The sequence below is a fragment of the Pelmatolapia mariae genome, linkage group LG10_11 (genome assembly GCF_036321145.2).
Source record: "Pelmatolapia mariae isolate MD_Pm_ZW linkage group LG10_11, Pm_UMD_F_2, whole genome shotgun sequence".
Taxonomy (NCBI): Eukaryota; Metazoa; Chordata; class Actinopteri; order Cichliformes; family Cichlidae; genus Pelmatolapia; species Pelmatolapia mariae.
Genome location: NC_086236.1, coordinates 7,052,937 through 7,075,331, shown reverse-complemented (window position 1 = coordinate 7,075,331; position 22,395 = coordinate 7,052,937). Strand labels below are relative to the sequence as shown.

Genomic DNA, 22,395 nt, shown 5'->3' with positions numbered 1-22,395 from the left:
AGCCCTTCTGGATGAAGCCGCGTCGGATTGGGAAGAGGACCCTGCGTCGTTCCAGGATCTCTTTGGGGAACTGGTCGTTTACGCTGAAGTCCATTCCTTTTAATTCCCTGCCGCGGCTTTTCACCTGTTCCTTTTGGTTGAAGTGGCCGAATTTGGCCACAATAGGACGTGGTCTCCCGGCTGCTGCCCACATGGGTCCGATGCGATGCACTCTATCGAAGGCGATGTTCTTCACCGTGTCCTCCGGTAGCTTCAGGTGGGTTTTGATGAAGCTTTTCACCGTAGTCTCTGCGTCTTCTCCAGCGGCTTCTGGAATACCAGAAAATACAAGATTATCACGCATGCCACGAGCTTGTAGATCAATAACTGTTTCTTTTATTTTTATTTTTTTCTCTATTTAGCTGGGTAACATTGTCTGTGAGACATTTCACCGACTCCCTTAGCGTGGCATTTTCAGCAGCGAGCGTTTCCACCTGTTGCTGGCTGAACTCCAGGGATTCTCGCAAGGATTTAAATTCCTGGTGAATCTCCACCAAGGACAGCCTTGCATCGAAACTGGACAATCGTTTGTTGATTGACTCCAGTATGTCGGCAATATCTTTGCCGGCTGGCGATGTTGTGCCGGGGGAATCTGCCGGGCGACATCTTTTCGACGACGGCGTCTCAGATTTGGCCGGGGAAGATGCACTCTGAGCCTTCTTCATTACGAGATCCTGGAAGCACTGATCGATGTAATCTTGGAGAGCCTCTAAACTCTCCCCGTTGTTCTCCAGGGTGTTGGAGATGATTTAGACAAATGTTGTTAGTTATAAGACAATTGATAAGTGTATTTGGTTATACTGAAGCTTAAAGGAATTTGTTCAATTCTAAACTACCATTCGCTTTAATTTTCCGCCAAAATCTCCGGCGTCTGACGTCAGTTACAACATGAGTCGCTTACCTTGTCCGTCACTTCTGTCACTTCCGGTATATGCATCAAAATTGGCGCACATACCGTGTCCGAACAGGAATAAACACACATTTTAGCACGTGTATCCATGTAAATACATTTATTTGACCTTTTATAGTAAATGTGGCCGAAACACACAGCTTATTTCTCACTGCTGAGTTCATTATGAAGTTAGTCCACATGGTCAGTTTCTCCTGAATGGTCTTGACTTAATGTACCCTGAGATTATGCAATAATTTGTCATGTCACCCGAGGACAAACTCTAATGACATACAGCAAAAAATTATATGTGCCTTTACCTTTTCACGTATAATTAATGTGTTATGTGTTAATGTGTTTTATTTTATCCAGCTAGGATCTGGAAAAAGGAACAAAAAGTCACCTTTCTGAAGCTCTGTTTGAAATTCAGCAGGTCTTCCTGACCAAGTCCACGTGCCCAGATACACTGAGTTGCTGCCACGTGATTGGCTGATTAAATATTTGCTTTGCTGAGCAATTCAACAGGTGTACCTAATCAGTAATCAGTGAGTGTACTCTCCCAGTGTTTTAATGCAATCATGATTTGTGAGGCCAAAATGTACCTTTTTGTGGTACCTGAAAATAATAAATTAAGTCTTTATTATTTAAATTATACATACACTACAGATTTAGTCCTTATAGCTGAATCTCATTGTGAAGTCTAACCTTGTAACTGCAGTTAGCGCTGGGTGAGTCTGTTTAATATTAAAACATTCATTTGAGAATGACTGGATAATGTTTAACAGCCCTTGTCAAGCGTTTTGATTAGATCACTGCTGGAAGTTCACAAGCTTCTATTGAATTTGGATGTTTGTGGAGGGAGCCAATAATGTCACATGGAAATGCAGAGTGATTTATTAATGGAGCAGGCATGATAATATTCATTTTGGAAAGAGTAGTTGTTTTACTTATGGAGAATTGATCTTACTAATGATCTTTGTCTGTGCATTTGTTCGAAGGTGATTTGAAGGTGGTCCTTTCTGTTTAGTCCAGGGTCCTTGAAATAGAGGGATATGGGGGGGGGGGGTGAAAATCAAATGAGTGATAGAGAAAAATAAAATTAGAAAGGCCATAACATATCAGGGATTCCACCCTGAGTTAGTGACACTGATGTGATAGAAATAGGGCCATCTATGAGCTTTGCAGAGGGTGCATAGTTCCTTCAGTGTGTTGGACACTTTATTTTATTTTGACATCATCTCTCCTGTTGCTAAATATCAACTTTTTCACTGGGAAGTAGTGAGTTTGGAGCTGGTCTTGGTCTTTTTATAGGCTTTGTTGAAATAAATAAAATATTAATAAGTATTGCTAACTTTATCCTTCAACAAAAAAACAGTGACAGCCCAAACCAACTTAAGGATCTCACTTTATATGAGACAGAGAAGCTCAGAGGGATATCAGCTGTGCCATCAGCAGATGTGGGCTGGCACTGATGAGCTGACGTGACAATGCTTGACTTTGTATTCTGCATGAATGCTACGCTCAATTTTTGGGGGGGTGGTGGCTCTATGCACATTTCAGATTCCACAGACCTGAGTTAGCATGTTAAATGTTTGAGTTCATGACAGTACGGTTAGAAAAAGACTGAACTAGTATGATTTGTTTGGAAGTGTTTCCAGGAGAAAGCCTCTTCTCTCTAAAAAAGAACATACCAACATAACAGGTTTAGGTTTGCAAAGATCCATCTCAAGCACAGGACTTGTGGAACAATATCCTTTGGAAGATAAGACCAAAGTGAAGATGTTTGTGCTGATAAGCTGTGTTTGATGTTGGCCAGACATGACCCTCTTCGTTATGCATTATGTCTCAACGCCTCACACCAGCTGTGAAGCACGGTGGTGGAGGAGGCATGATTTGGGCACCTTGCAGTTACTGGGCTGAGCATGAACTCCTCTGAATGCCAAAGTTTTGTAGAGTGAAGTGTGAGCACTTTTTGCTGAAATTGAGTCGTGTAACACCCTGTAAACATGTTTACAACAGAATGACTGAAAAAGAAAAGAATCAATTTGTTGCAGTGGCGCAAAGTCCAGACTTCAGCCTCACTGAAATGCTTTAGTGAGCTGTGGATAAATAAATGCCCCAAAACTTCAGGTGATATCAAGAAGAGTCACGATGAAGTCCTATAAAAAACAATAACATCAAGTTATTGCTGCTGAAGGTGTTTCTAGAAGCTACTGAATCATGGGATGCATAAAGTCCTGTGCAAACTTTCTTCACCAAAGCCTCAGAGCTGGTGCAGCTTTGATACTCGCACATCTCTGTATTCCAACAAACAAACTACAGTACCAGAAATTTCCAGTCAGTCCCACAATAAGACCGGGGCTTTGGTTACTCACCTTAAAATCAACTTTTTAACCTATTCCTGCATTCTTTATATTCTTTTAGGACATTTAATTTGGGTTACAGAGAGCAAAATTAAAGCATAAATGATTTTGCATTTTAGTGTAGCCTGCTGCTTTCATAATAAATAGTGAGCGCTACTATATTTGGAGTTTTAGCTTCAAAACTCATTGGCGTTCCAGTTCTCCAGCTCTCTGGAGCTAAGTCCTTTGCTGCTGTTATCATCCCAGGAGATTGTCTGGTATTTTTGGCATCTGAGGCCCGAGTAGATTGTTGCATGTTTTTTTTTTTTGTTTTTTTTGTCCTCTTTTGACTGTGCAGTAAGCAAACAAAGAAAGTCTGAGCTGTGACCATGTATTTCAGGCCAATGAGACTAAAACAGTTGATTTTAATAATCCCTTTTTTTCTAAGGTTCCAGGAAACGTTTCACATGGACATGAACTCTTTTCTTCCTTGTAGGACAACAAAAGGAGGTACATCGATTGTTAGGACTGAAACATGTCCCATCACTTTGTCTCAAAGACTGTCCAGCATGGTCAGATTTATCGAAGAGGTCGTCTAGTGTGATTTAGATTACATGGATCATTTTTTCAGGACAAACAGTGCTATCAGGATATACGTGCTGCACTGTAAAAATATTACATCTCTGAACTCTTGAAAGGGAAAAAAGTAATCTCTGAGCACTTAGTTTTGTTGATGGCTTAGGCGTCACAGTTTAAAGTGGGTGTGTGATTTTTGTGCTGAACATTCGGTAGAGGTGCAGTTAAAGGCATTTTAAAACTGGTTTAATAACATCTGTGGCTACGAAAAAGCCACCATTAACTCTTTAAAGTTTTTAATAGGCAGACATAAAACACGTCGAGGTTCCCCATCTGTCTTTTAACAGCTTTTTTTCACTGAATTTAGGAATGTTTTTTCTGGTGGCAATTTCTGAAAATGGCCCTGGCATTCAGAGTTTAATTAACTCTCCAGAGGGAAGCCATATCATTGCTGGCAACTCAGGGAGCTGTCATGGCACTTAGCGGCTTTCCTGCTGGATTCTGAGTAGAGCCCGGCTGATTTCTACTTCTGACATTGTTGACTAACTGGCGTTTAAGTAGGCCAGTAGCAGCAGGGTGCTGCTAATCAAAGACACATCAGTGATCATCAGCAAGTATGAGCAGATAAGTTTACCTGTCTGGACCATACAGGCTTGTGTTAACACAATGTCAACAATATCTCCCCAGATTTGACTTCAGACCTCAGTTGGCATATTAAATGTTAAAGTTAATGACAGTGAAATTGGGAAAAACACTGAACAAGTATGGATTGCATTGAAGGGTTGCCAGGAGAGAGCCTCGTCGCCCTAAAACAAACATGATAGCACATTTTAGATTTGAAAAGTTGCATCTGAACAAACCACAAGACTTCTGTAACCATGTCCTTAGTACAGAGAGACCAAAGTGGAGATTTGACATAATGCATGGCCCCATGTTTGACTGACGCCAAACACGGCACAAACGTCTCATACCGACTGTGAAGCACGGTAGTTGAGGGGTGATGATTTGAAGGACCTGAGCACCTTGCAGTCACTGAGCCAACCTTAAACTCCTCTGTTTACCAAAATATTCTAGAGTCAAATAAACTGGGTGATGCAGCACTATAGTGATCCCAAGCACATCCTAAAAACTACAGCAGAACAGCTGAACTGAAAATAATCAAGGTGTTGCAATAACAGGGTCAAAGTCCCGGTTGAGATGTTGTGAGATGTGAGGAGATGTTAAGAGAGCTGTGCAGAAGTGAATTCCCTCAAACCTCAGTGAACTGATGCAACGTTACAAAGAAGAGTCGGCTGAAATTCCCCTAGATCCATGTGAAAGGTCGATAAACTCAAACAGAAACTGATTACTTGAAGTTATTGCTGCTAAAGGTGGTGTGTGCTTTCTTTTTCACTCGACTGTATGTCAGCGACTTGCAGTTTTGAGTTTTTATGCACGCTCATAAACCTTTTATTTTATTGTCAGTGTGTAATAACTCTGCATGTTCTTGTGGAAGAAGAGTGAAACGTGTTTTCAGGCGTCAGAAACGTTTTCACCTGATCGCGGGGCCCAAACTGCACCAATGTGGCGTACACATCACGAGCTGAGAGCTGAATTCCTCCCTCTTCTCATACACTTACTTACTGCCACCCCATGAGCAGGACTTAGTCCGCCCTTTTCTCACCATGTCCTATCAGCTGCTAATCTCTTCCAACCACAGCAAGGAGGAGGTTCAGATCTCAAGGTTAAAACCATAATAGTCTCCTGTTCAGCATAACCCACAGTTATCTCTTTTTGTCTGTAATTGTGAGGATCCACTGCATGTTTAGTCTGGTTCGTTTTCCAGGAGCCCGGCATACCGGAAAATATTCCTACGTCTTTGTCATATGGTATCCCAGCATTTAATTACTTTCTTTCCTTTTCTTTGCCATAAGGAGAGTTTACACAGGATTGTTCACTTTGGGAGCTTTAGTTGAAATTTCCTAAGCTCAGTCTTCTGTCTTTCCTCAAAGACACCTCCTTCCTCCTCCTCCTTCCCGCCTCCCTCCTCTGCTTCTTTCTCAGCCCTCTCCCACATTCAGGAAACTCAGGCCGAGCCAAAAACCCTGGTCCCTGTTTCCGGGAATGTGTCCCACAAAGCCACAGTATAGTAAGTTGGCTCTGACGTGGGAGCCATTGTTAAAAGCCCAGGGCCCCCATTGTCCGAGGGAGGAACAGCAGCACAAACAAAACCCCCTCTTCTGGAACGAGTAGGGAGGGCTGCAGGGGGGGACGAGCTGAGGGAGCCTCAGCTATTAATAAATGAACTGCCACCTTCAAGTCCAGCTCCAGTGGGGGATATGCTTATAAAATCCAAGAAAGTGGGAGTACATGGAGCTTAGTGAGTTGTTTTATTGGCAAATTATTCTAAATTAGACATCAGCAAGTCTGTAGTTCCACTTAGGGATGGACTAAGTGGAACTACACACTCATCGACAGTTGTTTTGTCAAGTCAGAATTTTTAAGCCACTTTAGTGACAGATCCCTGATAATCGGTACCAAGGTACCTCAAAAAGTCAACTCAGTAGCGTGTTAGTATAATTATCCCCTCAGGATAATCAGATAATTGCTTTAAAAATGCAAATAATTGGAGGTAAAAAAAAAAAAAAGAATAAATAGCAGGTAGCTAAAATGCAAATAAGCGCCTTCATGTTGTTGAAATGTAAAGTTAAAGTAATTATAACTACAGAGAATAGTAAAAAATGTGATTCAAGCTTTAAACATGTTTATTTCTGCTCTGGTTGGGCATTTTAACATTGGAGTCTATGGGGCATTGACTCACTTTTGAGCCAGCCTCATGTGGCCACTAGAGGAATTACAGATTTTGGTACGCTACTGCTTAGGATGAAGGGAAATGGCTCGAGATGGCTTTATTTTGCCAAGATAATGAAACGCTACACGTTTATTATAACAGATATCTGTTAGAACGATCTTTATAAGGCGGACAGAAACATTTAAACATCAATCAAAACATCTGCCCGGCTCTGCTGCTCCCACACTGCTTCCTGTAAAATAATTTAATGCATATTTTGAATGTGCAGATACCCATAAAAACTAAATGAATGAATGCCATGATGAGCAGCCAAACATTTTATATATATTTATGTATTTCATATAAGAATGAAAAAAGCAACATCAGGATTTCATTTGGAAGGAAATGCGGAAAACAACTTTATTAAATGTATATCAGCTTAACTGCAGCTAAACTTTGACTTTTAAGGTTTGATGTTTTGTCTCTTTAGGACTCCGAGCATTCTCAACAGGGAGCCCACAGACTGGAAGCCAAAGAATGAGAAACCCTCTCCTTCCCTCAAAAATGAGTTCGACCCTACAGGTAACAGACACAGATTTCTTTATTTTCTTGGATTTGTTGATCATTTTTGTTTTCTCATTTGCTTCATTCATTGTCTGCAGAATTTTCACTTTGTGAATTCAGTGTGAAGGTTTATCTGTAAATATCCATCATAAAGGCTCGATGAATGACGACGGATCGATTCTTAATTCGTAACACAACTTTCTAATCTCAGCTTGTACCGATGTGCGGGTGCAGAAATGAATTGTTTTGCATCACTTGAACGTGCTGTGGTGTTAACTTCAAATTAAGTTTAAATATCTTTCTGCTTTCAATAATTGGACAGACAAAAAAAATCAGATTATAGCGAGGTCTTTGCTCAGGGAAATGGCACAATAGTACGTAGACAAAGAGTTCCAGCTTCATCAGTGATGCAGCTAGCTTTCTTTTCTACACTTGTACTATTGAAGTGTTATTTTTCTAAGTCTGAACTTTTGCATCCAATTTGCTTAAAACTTTAAAACAGAAATTGTCCACTAGAGTATTTATCGCAGAGGCTGGCGGGGGAGCGAATAGAGATGGTGTGGGTGTAGGCTGCGCTCAGAAAGAAGTTGTGAAGGTGGTTGCCTGGGTTGCCGGATTGACATTAATCCTTTCTGCCCTTTTGTTCACCCTGGAGTCTTGAGGCTCCTCATGGAGTCCAAAAGACAACCAATTATCCACTCAACTCTCTCTGATAGTTCTTTGAAGTGGGAGTAACCAGACAGGCAGATTGCACTAAACTTCCTCAGTGGCTGCAGGAAGAACATCAAGTTTTCCTGATCTAGCAGATGTTCTTTGCAGATTTCATGTTGCTGGTGAGGTTGTAGGATTTTATTATAGACACAGCTTGGTTTGCAAAAGGAGTCACTGACTTCAGAGGACTGCAAAGATTGGTCAGATTAAAATGAGTACTACTAGCTGTGCTCCTGGCATGAGCTGATGGGTATTTATGCGACATTTATTTCAATGTCTAATCAGGGCGTCACTTTCTTACCACTTAAAAAACAAAACATGGGTAAGACCAATGGGTGAGATTAAAGTTCTAGTCTACCTCATGCACTCCACAAATCACTTTCCTTTATTTAACATTAAAAACAAAGTAATCAGAGTAATATTTATTCTACTCTCTTTGTAGCAGTTCTCATTTAAATATATTTTTGATGCATATTTGGGACGATACAAGTTAGGTTTTATATATGTTATGTCATTTTTTTTTTATCACAAATAATACTGATCTCATTGTGTAATTACATCACTGTCTTTATATATTTAATTCATTCACACTGGATAATAAAATCATGGTTGGTCTAGCACTGTACCGTTTTACCTGATCATTTTTATAAATATAGTGTATATAGTTAACAAAAAGGTCTGTGCATCTTTCATGTTAACAGGAACGAGGAACGAGGGGGATCATAGAGGATAACCACACTGGAAGTGCAGCACTTTAGTTACAGGCATTAGGTTGTTGCATTCAACCTTTAGATCAGGGTCAAACAGTAGAAGTCCAGCATAAACTCCAATCCGTTCACCTGAATGGCTTTGAAAAATGTGAAGGAGGATAAATTTTGGACTATTAAATATATTTTTACAAGTTTTACAGCTTTTCCTGCTGATGAAGACCACTTCTATGGCCATTCATACTACAACAAAGTAAATAAGTACTGGGTCTACCATATAAAAAAGAAACTCTTTGCTTTATAATTACAGTACAGTCTGTGCAATGAAACCAAAACATTTTCTGTAATTTTATACATTTTGTTCTTGGAGTTTAATTCCAGAGAGTCGTGCTCACAGATTTGTTTATTTACTACAACAACATTTCTTTATCATACAGAAACACTGTACTGGTAGTGTTGAAATCGCACTTCCTTTTCTTATATTAAGAAGTGTCAGTGATTAAATGTGTAGTTAAACTCCTTTTTAGTGACAGAACGTACAGTTTCACTTCTTCTGCCCACTTAAGATCAAAATGGAGGTACATGTGGCCCACGATGTGAAATGAGTTTAACGTCTCTGCTTTAGATAGGGAGTGAGTTTAACCCTTTCATGCATGAATTATGACAACCTCAATCAGGGTTTTTCCTTAAGTAGTGTTATTCATCTTTAGGCATGAAAAAAAGATTTTTGAACTTTATTTTTTAAACATTTACTTTTCAAAGGGTTTTTACATGTCCACTTAGGTGGACAACATACGCTTTGACTTATGAATTTGACAAATAAATAAATAATATACACTGTGTGTTGTGTTTATGTGCAAGTATACCATCAACACTGACACAAATACAAGAAAAAAGCCTTTGAATAGCTGTCCACTGTAGTGAGCACTATGAATGAAAGGGTTAAGAAGATTATTATTATTATTATTATTATTATTATTATCATCATTATCATTATTATTTCTATCTGTGTGATTCCTCCTGTCAGGTTTAAGCACTGTGCTGGTGTGGCTTTGGCCCAGAATGGTGTGCTACTGTAGTTTTAAGCTTTAGAATCAATCTATTTGCCTGCACATAATATCTGTGTAGATATCTAAACAAAAAAAACAAGAAAAAGAATAAGTAAGTAAGTAAGTGTTGAGGTTTGGTATATGTTTATATAAAATTGAGTGAGATCTGCAGAATAAAGATAACTTCTGAGGTAAGTGAAGGAAGGTGTGATAGAGGACCTAAAACTGACCCTTGTGGAACCCCATATTTTTAAAGTATAGTTGTCATATAACTTCAGATCAAAATGTGTTCCAGGTTAAAACAACAAACAGGCAACCAATAACTAAGCCAGTTCTGCTGCTCTGTGGTATCTATTTTGATTTTCACGACTATTTTAAACATTATTCCAATGAACTCTCTCTAAGAGACAAGAGTGGACAATCTTTTAGCAGTGAGTCTCAGCAAAGACGGCAGGAGACTGTTTAAGAAACTATTTTCATTTTAGTCTTGTAATTTGTCACTTCCTGTGTCAATGCTTTTTTTTTTCTTCCTCCCCCGCAGTACCAGATCGAGGTTTATAGTGCAAAAGATTGAGATTAAACTTCATACTGCTCTCAGTAATTTTGACTGGCAGTAGTATGTAATGTTGATATCAACCACATCCAATAACAACAGCAGTGTGACGCTTTTATCTTTGTAACACAAACAAAATGCCACGAAACAAAGTCGTCCACAGTTTCTTTTTGGTTTTTGACCACTTTTGGTACCATGCAGTGACATGAAGTGTGTGTGCGTGCGCCTGTGTGTGCGTGCGCGTGGGTGTGTGTGTGCGTGCGCGTGGGTGTGTGTGTGCGTGCGTGTGTGTGTGTGTGTGTTTGTGTGTTGGCAAACGACAGGTCTGGTCCAGCGCTGTGTGATAATCCAGAGAGATGAAAATGGCTTTGGGCTGACAGTAAGTGGAGACAACCCTGTGTTTGTGCAGCTGGTCAAAGAAGGTAAGACTCTCTCTCTCTTTCTTACTTCTCTCTCACACACACACACACACACACACACACACACACACACACACACACACACACACACACACACACACACACACACACACACACACACACTCTACATCTGACCCTCTCCTGTCTTTTGCATTATAGATGGAGCTGCAATGCGAGCTGGTGTGCAGACAGGAGATAGGATCATTAAGGTTAGCTTCCTCATTTATTTTCTTCTTGCTTCTGGGATCAGCAAATGAACCTTAATGAGTCTAAAATACAAGAGCACATTAGCACCACTTTTTCCTTTGTTTTAAAACTTTTCTTTTTATTTAGTTCCCCAAAATAAAGATTCAAATCCAGTTCTTATTTCTTAGGAAATCTGTATTTATTGTACACAATGGGATGGGTATCAGGCATGTTTTCAGAGTGGTACTTCTGCTCCAATGTAGTATCTGTACAGTAAACCTCACAGATAATGACAAAGGGATTAGGACTGTGTAGCCAGTTGAATGCAGGATGTTTTTGTCCTACTGTTTCTTGACTTTGGCACACACATTTTCAATGTTTTCTCAAGGAGACATTGATAGTGTGCAATTTAAAACGTGCCACAAATAGTTTAGTTAGGACTAAAAAAGGAGATGGATAGTTCCGTAAGTGGTGATGTGCATTTATTGGAATGATGGAGGCAGTAAGAGCAGTTGCAAGATGACCCAAAAGGAAAGAAAAATCAGGAACAGCATCAGAAGGGAAGCTGTGATGGAGGTGGGTTGCACAAAGGCTTGCCGATGTGCAGCAAATGTTGGACAGGCTGCTGCCTTATTCACTGAGGGTTGCCACAGTTTGTAGCTCCACATGCTTGATTTGGTGGATTTTTACACCAGATGCCCTTCATGATGCAACCGCAAAGGGATTTTTGTGTTCTCCAGGGGTTATTAGGAAAGATAAAGTAGCTTAAATGGCACTCCCTATATGTGATTTGCTAATTTGATGTGTATAAGGGTGTCAGTTGAGCCATTAGGTGAGGTGGGCTGGCATTTAGATCAGCTAAGCTGCTGGGTTTGTGGCTGAATTTCACTTTGTACCTTCCTGAACTGATGCTGTGCTCAATTTTCAAACAATAGACAAATGAGAGCTACACAAAACAGTTTCATGCTTCATCACTCTTTCGCCTCTGCACAGCTGGTCAGTCACAATGAAACGTGGTAATGACTGGACTGATGACTTTAGAAAGTTAAAAAGGATCTATAGATTATTTGCACTGTAATAAAATATCAGAAAACCAACATGCAGTTCACAGTGTGACCTGTTCGTGTTGTAAGTCCTGCTTTAGCTTTATCTCTATCCATTTTCTTCCATCCCAGCTGTTATGTTTTTTTACTTTTCTTAGAAATATTATAAAAACAGGGTCTCACAACAGCTCACATGCTTTCTCCATACTTTCCCATCTGATTTTTACTGGTCTATCATAATAAATGCTATAAAATGCCTGACAAAGTACTATAAAAGCAACAGAATTAACAATAAAGTGATCAGCTAACCAAATGTTTTTCAGCCACTCCAGCTTTGTGTCACAAAGCTTCTTCCCTGTTATGAATGCATGCATACATTTCTTGTGGCTCTTTTTAAACATGTTCAATAATAACAAATGAGCCACTAAAAGCACAGTGAAGTCAGTGAGATGGACTGATGTCCACGGATAATTTTGATGTTGTCATGGGGTTTGTTTAGAATAACAGAAAAACAGAATGATGCCACATAGAAACAGTGACTACCACGAATGAAATAAACAAAACAGTATAATTGTGGGTTTTAGGTTTTAAGGAACATATGTTGGTCAGTTGTAGAAATTCTTTGCTAATGCTTTTTGTCTTTGGACAGGTTAACGGGACCTTAGTTACACATTCAAACCACCTAGAGGTTGTAAAGTTGATAAAATGTGAGTATGCTCTAATTATTTACATCCTTAGTTTGCTGTATCACATCTGTTGTGTTGTTTGTGATTTACAAGGCTCATTGAGAAGATATAATTGAGTCAACATAAACATTAGTTGAGTTGTTTTAATCCTAAACTACATTTGAGCAAAAAGATCTTAAGTGACTTATCAGAAAGGATAAGACGTGTCAGCTAACATCGTATTATTATATATAGACTCAAAGCCAAAACACTGCCTTTATAAGTTATTGCAGCATAAGTGCTACAGTTAGCAGTTCAAACAGGACATTATCTCATGACATAACATATAAGCATACTTGTTCTGCAGATTGCTTATTGTTCCTCTAACGGTCTGACACTTTGGGTTGTCTAAGCTGGTTCTGATGGCTTTTATATTCTTCCCTCCCTTCACCCTCCCTTCATTCCTTTCCCATGACTCCTCTCTGGCAGCGGGCTCCTATGTAGCCCTGACAGTGCTGGGGAGGCCTCCAGGGCTTCCTCAGATCCCCCTGGAAGAGGAGAAGGAAGGGAATGAGGAAGGAGGAGACACTCTCTCAGCACCCCACTCACCTGCACTGTCAGCTGGGGAGCAAGGCAGCTTCTTGACCAGCAGCACACCCTGTAGCCCTCAGGACAACACCACATCCTCCTCTCTGTCTGATGGGGTAAGAAAGAGGAGAATCCTGTTTTAAGCTGTGTAAGCAGCGTCACATTTAAAGAGTGTGTGGATGAATGCAAAAGCGAGGATTTCTGCAAGTATGTCTAAGAGGGTGTATAAACTTCCATTAGCACAGTAAGTGAACAACACTGTATATATTTTTGAGACATAAACATAAACACACAGCAAAAACACTCAGCTGCTATTTTACTAATGAAATCACTGTTAACCTGTTATTGCAGGTCTCGTTGAAGGCGGGACTTTAGTAAACTGTATCAGATGATGGAAAAACCACAGTACCGCTAGAGGAAAATTAGCTTTGTTCTGCAATAAAGTATCACCCAATATGGTCACTGTAAACATTTTATGGGCCTTGACAAGTGAACGTAATGTTCCAGCCGCTAGATCGATCCATCAGGCTATAAAGTTGTTTTTAAGTGCACTTACTTACATTCTGAATGAGTAACTTGGCACAAATGATCCTCCAGAGGTTGTTCAGTTTAAATTATTACCAGAACAAAAATATGTAATGAAATAACACACGTACTCAAAAAGATAATAAGAATAATGTAATTTGTTGTTATTTAAAGTAATTATAATACACGGTGAATTTAAAAAAACAAAAATGTGAAGGAGCTTTATACTCAGATTAATTCCTCCTTCTGTTACAGCGGTGAAGTGAAACCTCAGTCTTCTGACACAATGTTATTTTTAACTGTGACAGGGTTCGTGATAAGCTTATCTGGCTGGTACAACCCATGCAGCTCATTATTTTTAATTAGCCTCATCGTTCCGGTCCATTTCAACCAACTTTTTACTGAAACTGCCGCAGGATGTCAACAGTGTGTCCACCGTACGACTTTTTCCTGCAATGTGCATATGATTTAGGGATTGTTGAAACTCTGGACTTTCAGCTTTCAATTCAAGTTATTTACTCAAATGCTCAAACTTCGACAGGATTACGTGCTTAATTACTATGTTTAAGTCACATTTTCCCCTGTCAGATTTTCTGTCTAGTTCAATTTAAATATAAGTAATCTCATCTTAGTCATACGTCTGGTTAATAAAATCAAATGAAATTGTTCAATTTTCCTTATAAAAGACCAGTATGTAACCAACCATTGCACTTAAGATTTCCCTTAGAAGGCTGTAATGTAAATAAAACACCTTTAACTTTCCACTAATTCTATGACATTGCTCTCAGTTCAGAAAGACCCAATCTGTGAATTCTTCTAAATGTTTCCAAGCATCAACTTTCCATCATCCTACCGTCAGAAGGTTGCGGTCATAAAATCCATCCACATCTAAAAAACTCTGGAAGAATTATAAAATAATTTTGCAACCATGATATTCCGTGACTAGTTGGAGGTCCAAGGTCACTAGATGATCTTTAGTCTGTATGATCTTAATCATTTGTAACTGATAGCAGTCTGAATGAATTCATGCATACAGTTCCAGGTCCATAAGTAGTGCTTTCTACTCTCGTTTCCTGTAGTTTTGCCCTTGTACACCACCACAGTGACTTTTCAATCAAATGATCCAAATGTGATTGAAGTGCAAATTTCCAGCTTTAACCCATGGACATCACTAAATGCTGTGTGTCCTCCTCAGTGCTACTCTGGTAGGTCTTTCAGTTTCTGCTTGTTTGTGGGCCTTCAGTTTTCTGCATGGTCTGTTGGGTTGAGGGCATGTGACTAACTTGGCCTTGGATTGCATTTGCATTTTGCGTTGGCTCATTATCCATTTACGATGTGAAGTTTTGTAGCATTTGGCTGAATTTGAGCAGAGAGTACAGCCGCATACACAGCAGAATTCATCCTGCTGCTTCTATCAGAAGTCACATCATCAAGAAACACTAGCAGTCTGGTTTCAATGGCAGCCATACGTGCCCATGCCATAACGCCACCTCCGCCGTGCTTCACTGTTAATGTGATATACTTTAGATCTCTTTCTCCATGCTCTTCTCTTCCCATCGTTCTGGGTTATCTTGCTTTCGTTTGTCCCAATATTTTTTTTTTCCAGATCTGTGCAGGCTATTTGAAATGTTCTCTGGAAAAGCCTAATCTGGCCTTCCTGTTCTTGAGTATAAACAGCGGATTGCACTTTGTTATAAGCCCTGCGTGTTTACACTCATGAAGCCATCTCTTGATTGTAGACTTTAACAATGATATGTCTGCCTCCTCCTCGAGAGTGTTCTGGACTTGGTTAGATGTGAGGGGATTTTTCTTTCTGTTGCTGCTGCCAGTACATTCCTTCTTTTTAAGAATGTACCAGAATGCTGATCTGGCAGGTTTTCTGTCTCTTTGATAGGTTTATTTTGGGATTTCAGCCTCCTTTGCTTGCATCGGCATCTTCCACTAAGCAGCTGTAAAATGCAAGTTCAGCTTAATTTGTCACTGAATAAAAGAACATGAAACTGCTTGTCAATCAGTTGTACAATTACTTCTGAGCCTCTGAAAATGGGGGACTGTGTATAAAAATGGCTGTAATTTCTAAACAGTTAATGCGATACATTTGTCAAAACCCCTCGAATTTATCACTGAATGTTTGTACTTTAATCATGTCTTGATTGTTTGATTTTTTTTTTTTTTAATCTCCTGAGGTGGTGTAGAGAGGCAAAATTAAACAAACAAAAAACAAAAGATGGTGTCATTATCCAAAAAAGGAATATATATACATGTATGTATATGTTTGTCTGAATTTCAGGAAGGAGCCACGGCTTCCTGGAATGGTGAGATTGAGGATGGAGACGGTGGGTCTCCTCTGAAGGAACAGACCTCACCCACACCGTGTGACAATGGCCCCCTGATCAATAACAACTCAGTGAGTACACCGACACATCAGAGCATTTAATATGGTGCCAGTTGGTAATGATGGTGTATGCTGGTCATGTATGAGTCGATAAACAGATGTCAGAGGTGTTCTGGGTTCGGCTTTCGAACTTTTAATAATTGTTACTTTTTTCAGTTTTATTCTGTCATTACTTTAAATGTTAAAGCTGATAAAATATAAAACTTCTTGATAAACTTGAGTGAACATTAAGATTTTATATATTATAAGAGCCCTCTTTTCTCTGGTGTAAAGTTAAATCAACACTTTTAGGTATTTTCTGACCATTTATAGATTTTTAAAAAAATTTAAAGTCACACTTTTCATTTTTACCTCTGAGTTTTTGAGCTGCTGCTGCTGACCAAGGATTGTTGTTAATAATCTATTGTAGCAGTAACCACCATCTAATGTTAAACACATCACAAAGCCTTGCTGCTTACACAGACTGCTTTGTAATAACAGTCTTTTTATCACAGCTTCTAAAAATAGGAATTAAGTAGTGCTTTCTACTCTCGGGAATTTCCCAGTATTCAGCACCAGACTAAACAATCAATTTGGTTTAAGTGTTTTGTGTGTCATGTGTGTGTTAATGTGCATGTATCTGTGTCTGCATTAGGTTCACAGCAGCCCCCTCTTTGACACTGTGGGCTACAGAGGAACTCCCTGTCAGAGCCCAGACATTAGTCCGAGGGATGGCCTCAACATCTGCACATCGCCAGAGGCTGAGGATGCCGCTGACACAGTAAGATGTACACGCAAATTTGATTTGGTGTAAATTTGACATTAAACATGTTTAATTTCACATGAATAAAACTAGACAAGCAATGACAATAGGGTCACCCAAGCTGTGGGTTCAGCACTTGTAGTAATGGCTGAATAACTATTAGTGACATTGGCAGACACAGAGTTAACCCTTTCTTAGTTTTAAGTAAGGGATTAAACCAACAATCTCTTAGTGTCACATTATTGTCACAAACCCAGAGAATGTACATAAAAAATAGACCCCACCCACTCATTTTTGAATCCCCATTTTGAAATGTGAGCGTTAGCTTTTAAGCACCTCCCATAAATTAGCCAGAAGAGCCAGAAGTTAGCATTTCTCCGTCATCACAATATTCTATCAGTGTTATTAGCAATGTCTTGCATGTTTGGTTAGCAAACTGCATGAGTAGAAAGTGTAGGAGTATAACGCATCCCCTTTTTTCCAGCTGCCATGTTAGAACCTTGGCAGGTGTATGGTCATTTACAACCACAAATGGCCATATTTGCACTAAAGTCTGGAGTGCTTGTAAGTTTGGTTAGCAAGTTGCACACACAAAGGGTACATTCATAGTACCTGAAGCACAAACTTCATGGATGCTTTGCATCACAGAGAAAGCCCAAATATAATATAATATAATATGATATGATATAATATATCCATCCATCACATTATTAGATGATTCCAATAATGTGTTAAAAAAAGGCACCAAGAGCACAAACATGGCTGTGAGTTTCAGTTCATTGCTAGCTAAAGTAGCTTTCTGCTACTAGCATCTTTTTTAGCATACCTTTCAATCAAAGCAGCCATGCCCAAACCTGAAGCAAAATCTAAACCAGTGATTTAGAGTCACCCAACATATGGTTCATCCACAACGGACAGCTCTTCATTGTGACCAAATTGCTTTTCTACCCATCTATAGTCATGTTTTTAATACCATTAAGTTTGCCCTTTTAACACTTGACTGACTTGCTTTAGGAGGCAACCACAAATGCAGGTTATTTCTACATGAGCTTTATTTCAGCCTCAGGGGTTGCTGCTTCCAGATAACCAGTGAAATGACTCTACTGAAGTGGATTTACCCTAGGAAGCGCTACTTTGATCTCTGTCTCCACCGGCTGAAGTTCTAGATGTGCATGCTCTTTATCGGTTCAACTGAGAGGGTTGCTAATGTGCTTGCTCTTTGGGCTCGAAACTGCAAAAGTGCCTTGCAATTTGGGTAACTTAATGGAGGACGTTTGCAATACTTAAAGAAAATTATCCTTGAACACATTTTATTTTAAATTTTACAACTTAATGTTGGTTCAGAGAGAAACGGGAGAAGGGGAAAACAGAAAGAAGGTTAAATAGAATTTTAGGGCGAGCTAAGGGCAAAACAGTGAATCAAAGAATATTAGGAAAAAACTGAATCACTAATTGCTTAAAAACAAGTCTCAACCCTAACTCCTTATCAGCAGGAAAAAAATAAAAAACAATAGATAAGAGTGAATATAACTAAATGCTCTGGTAAATGGATTCCTGGCAAGAGGTCAAGAGCAACAGTAAGGACATAGAACAGGAGGGAGGAAAAGCCAGTTATTTGGTTCTGGAAGCATGCCTGAAGTAAAAACCAGTCAGTTGAGAAAAGAGAGACAAAGGTTGCCCCTATAAGTTGTCCAAGGGGAAAGTGTTAAAATATTTGTTGGGTTAAAGTTAAGGTTAGGGTTCCTACATATGAAGAAGAAATTATTCCTTTGTCATGTTAACCTCTTTGTTTGACCCTGCATTTTACCTCAATTATATCACACAGCACCCCAATACCCAGTGCAGTGCGGGTAGCCCTCCTTACCTCGTAAACCCCCAGATTATTGGAGCAGAAGACGACTACTTTGAATCCTCACAAGAACAGGTATCTGGCAAAATGTCTCTGAGTTTTGGGTCACATGATCATCATCAGATCTAATAAATGGATGCCTTTCCTCAGATCAATGGCGAGTGTACCTGTTTCCAGAGTATTGAGTCGCTGAAGTCTCGGCCGGCACACCTCGCAGTCTTCCTCCACCATGTGGTCTCACAGTTTGACCCTGCACCTCTGGTATAGCCACAAACACAGTACAAATCAGTGTGTGGTAATGCCTTTGCTGCCAATGTAGTCTGAATCATGAGATTTGATACCAATATGAGGCCACTATAGACTGAAAATTAAAAGCATACATGGGTATATAGCAAGCATATGCGTATACTGTTTCCTAAAGTAGTAGCAAGGCATTTTAATTGTATTTAAACTTCATTTTACCAAATTTTCCATGGACTTGTTCTTAGTCATTTTCTATTTTCACACTGTGTTCATGATTCACAACCACATACTCTATATATAAAATGGGCATAGCATCTGTGACAAAACATTGGTGATCACAACCCCAGCCGCTCCTACTGAAGATGTAAATCTTAAAAACAACTGTAACCATGGACTGTTGGTATGATAAATACACATTCAGTCCTGTCGTGAGTCTTTACAGAAGCAGGAAAGTGAACTGACTAAAAATAAACTACAAAGAGCCTTTTTCATCATAACAAAGGAACATGTCAGACAGTGCAACAGTGTGGCTCATTAATGTGTTTTTCAAAGTTTATCGACAACAATGGAGCTGGCTATTTAGCAGTATAAAGAGGCAACACTTGGTAGAAGAATGCTTTTGTTGTTTTATGTCTTAAAAGCATAAAACATGTGAATGCAGTTTAAACAGACATTATAGCAAAAGTAATAAACCTTGCAGAAATGTGTTAACTATTGAGCTGCGAAACTATTGGCAAGATGGAAAATCTTGCAGACTGATGTAATATAAGATAAACCATTTCTTTGATTATATGAGTTCAGTATGAGCATAATTTAGTGTGTTAACAGTGTTGGTCAACACAGAATGCATTTTACATCCTTTAAATTATAAAGCAGTCTCAGTATCATATATGAATATAAAACTCAGGGACCTAAAAAAGGGTTGCCAAGTTCTACTTTGTCATAAATGAAAGTGGGCCAAGGATTGAGCCCTGTGGAACACCGCTGTTGACCTAAAGAGACCTTTTTCTCACGATGTTGTATTTTGTTCATGGTTTGAATAAGTAATGCAATTCATGAAATAAGAAGCTATGCAAACATGGACTAATAGAACCTAATAGAAAGGACTAACTGTCTTTTCCCCCTATGGTTAGCTGTGTTACCTCTACGCTGATATGTACAAGCAAACCAACTCCAAAGAAAGTCGACGCTTCTTTATTGAATTACACACGCTATTCATGGATCGAACTGCAGTAAGTTGGTCTATTAGATTCTTTCTCAGTCAGTGTCTGTTCTTTGTGACAATTTTCCTGTTTTTGTGTTAAAAAAATAAAATAAAATGGTGTTCGTGTGTTGATGTGATTCTTAACTCTCCTTCTGTTGTCTTATCTAGAATCTTAAAGTGCCGGTGCCAGAGACCGTTTCTGCTGAGCTAGGTAAGGCATTAGAGGAATCCTCTAAAACAGAGGTTCCCAAAGTGTGGGGCCCGCCCCCTAGGGGGGCCGCTGAGCCATTGCAGGGGGGGCGCGGTATGAAAAGAAAAAAAAAAAAAAGAACGCTTGGACACTGCTAGCATAATTGATAGGTTTTTGACGAGGCTCCCACACAAACCCAAAGCAGGAGATGAAGCATCGCCAATTATGTTTCCAAACCAACTTCATTCTAAGCCAAAGACTAGAAAATATGGTGAAGCATGTCTTCCCTTTGGCTTCACCTGCACAAGTGCCGAGGTAGGTCTCTGCAACAGAATTAGTTTCCATTGCGTCGGGAGCATGCGCTGGGCTGTCCAAATCACGGACAAACAGTATCCCACATTCTTGATTTTTAGTTCACAAACACTTCTCATAATGACTAACTACTCCTGACATTTTGGAGATGTTAGCTCTTTATACAGTAAAGTTACAGTGGGATCCAAATAATATCAGGCTGATCCTGCCACGATTTGTTTCCCCAGTTCAAATCACGGACAAACAGTATCCCACAGTTATGTTTTTGAACCCATTTTGCACAGAGAGGCATTTTTTGAGAAATGTATTGATAGCAATGTTGAATATTATTACACAGGAAAAAAACAACTACACGTAAAATAATCACACCGTGACGCCTCTGCCTTTCTAAATGGAGGGACAGTAACTGCGTGTGTATATGTAAGCGTGTAAAACCTGAAGAAGTCGGATTAACAGTATTTTGTCTCTATCTGCCATTCTGCAATTCATCTCATGTAAACAATAACGCGCACAGCGTGACGTGAAAAAAGGCACATACCTTTGACGTTGCGTGACGAACTCTGTATTCCTCGTCCACACGTAAACGCAAAAAATGGCGTTTTAAAAAAAATCTCAGTTTTCGGTGATTCGAAATGCTGTTTACGTGTGGACGAAAGGTCCAAACGCATAGAAACAGCTGCGTTTTCAAAAATACCCATTTAAGTGTGGACATAGCGTAAAAGAGTTTGGAGATTATTTTATTGCTACCTGTAATTTATTGCAGTTTACTTGTATTTGCTTATTTGTTTACTAATTGTTTGAGGTGTGAAATAAACCGCAATGGAGTTTGAAAACAAAATATGGGTGTGTGTGGTTGGAGGATGTGTTTGTGCGGGCGGGGGGTGTTTAGGTGGTGGGGGGGCGCGAACATTTTTCTTGTAAAACAAAGGGGGGCCCAGCAAAAAAAGGTTTGGGAACCACTGCTCTAAAAAATTATTTTAAACTTCACACATACTGTACATGTCGCTTTGAAAAGTTAAAATCTGAACTCTGCTTTTTTTGTGCTGGACTTTGGAAGTAGAAGATGTAGTCAGGAGACAACAAGCTTAATGAATTACACTGTCCACCTCTGCTGCTTGGGGCCTAATAAGCAAACTGATGCTTGAAGCAGTTGGACAAAGAGTTTATTATACACAAAAACTAAGACCACAAAATTATTATTATTTTCAGGAAAGTGTTTGTGTGTGTGAGTGAGAAAGATTAAGAAACTCCAATTTCATGCAAATTCATGAAACCTTGAAAAATGAAAAAGGTTCACTGAGCATGAGTGTGCTTGACTGGTAAATATGGATAAATATCATGCAGTTTATTACTGTTATTTCTTATGTAGTGTGTAAGATATTCATTGTATCTGGGTGTGAGTCGCTAGGGTAGCAGTCTAAGCAGAGACGTCCAGACTGGCTTTTCCCCATCCACTTTCTCCAGCTCTGTCAGAGGGGTACCGAGGTATTCCCATGACACGCTGGAGACAATCTCTCCAGCGTGTCTTGGGCCAGAACACCTTACCTAGGAGGCATCCAGGATGCAGATGCCCAACCCACCTGAAATAGCTCATTTATTCACTGTGCCCACAGCTTGTGGCTGTAGGTGAGGGTAGGAACGTAGATCGACCGCTCAGTTCACTCTTCACAACAAGAAACTGGTACAACATCCTCATCACTACTGACATCGCACCAATCTGTGTGTCAATCTCACACTCCCACTCGTAAATAAAATATGTTTGAAAGCTTCAGAGAAAATAAATCAATTCTAATAACTTGGGGTATTTGGCAGTATTAGCTACCGTTCTGATATC

General features: G+C 39.5%; 1 protein-coding gene across 1 annotated transcript in view; it reads left to right on the top strand.

Moving 5' to 3' along the window:
- LOC134637986 (rho guanine nucleotide exchange factor 12-like) overlaps nucleotides 1-22,395 on the top strand; it is a 51,593-nt gene that overhangs the window by 9,229 nt on the left and 19,969 nt on the right. The window contains exons 2-12 of the mRNA XM_063488592.1: nucleotides 7,107-7,198; nucleotides 10,524-10,622; nucleotides 10,779-10,828; nucleotides 12,498-12,555; nucleotides 13,003-13,217; nucleotides 15,917-16,033; nucleotides 16,656-16,781; nucleotides 18,589-18,687; nucleotides 18,763-18,873; nucleotides 19,989-20,087; nucleotides 20,228-20,270. Coding sequence (XP_063344662.1) covers nucleotides 7,107-7,198; nucleotides 10,524-10,622; nucleotides 10,779-10,828; nucleotides 12,498-12,555; nucleotides 13,003-13,217; nucleotides 15,917-16,033; nucleotides 16,656-16,781; nucleotides 18,589-18,687; nucleotides 18,763-18,873; nucleotides 19,989-20,087; nucleotides 20,228-20,270 — 1,109 coding nt within the window. The remainder of the gene's footprint in view (nucleotides 1-7,106; nucleotides 7,199-10,523; nucleotides 10,623-10,778; nucleotides 10,829-12,497; nucleotides 12,556-13,002; nucleotides 13,218-15,916; nucleotides 16,034-16,655; nucleotides 16,782-18,588; nucleotides 18,688-18,762; nucleotides 18,874-19,988; nucleotides 20,088-20,227; nucleotides 20,271-22,395) is intronic.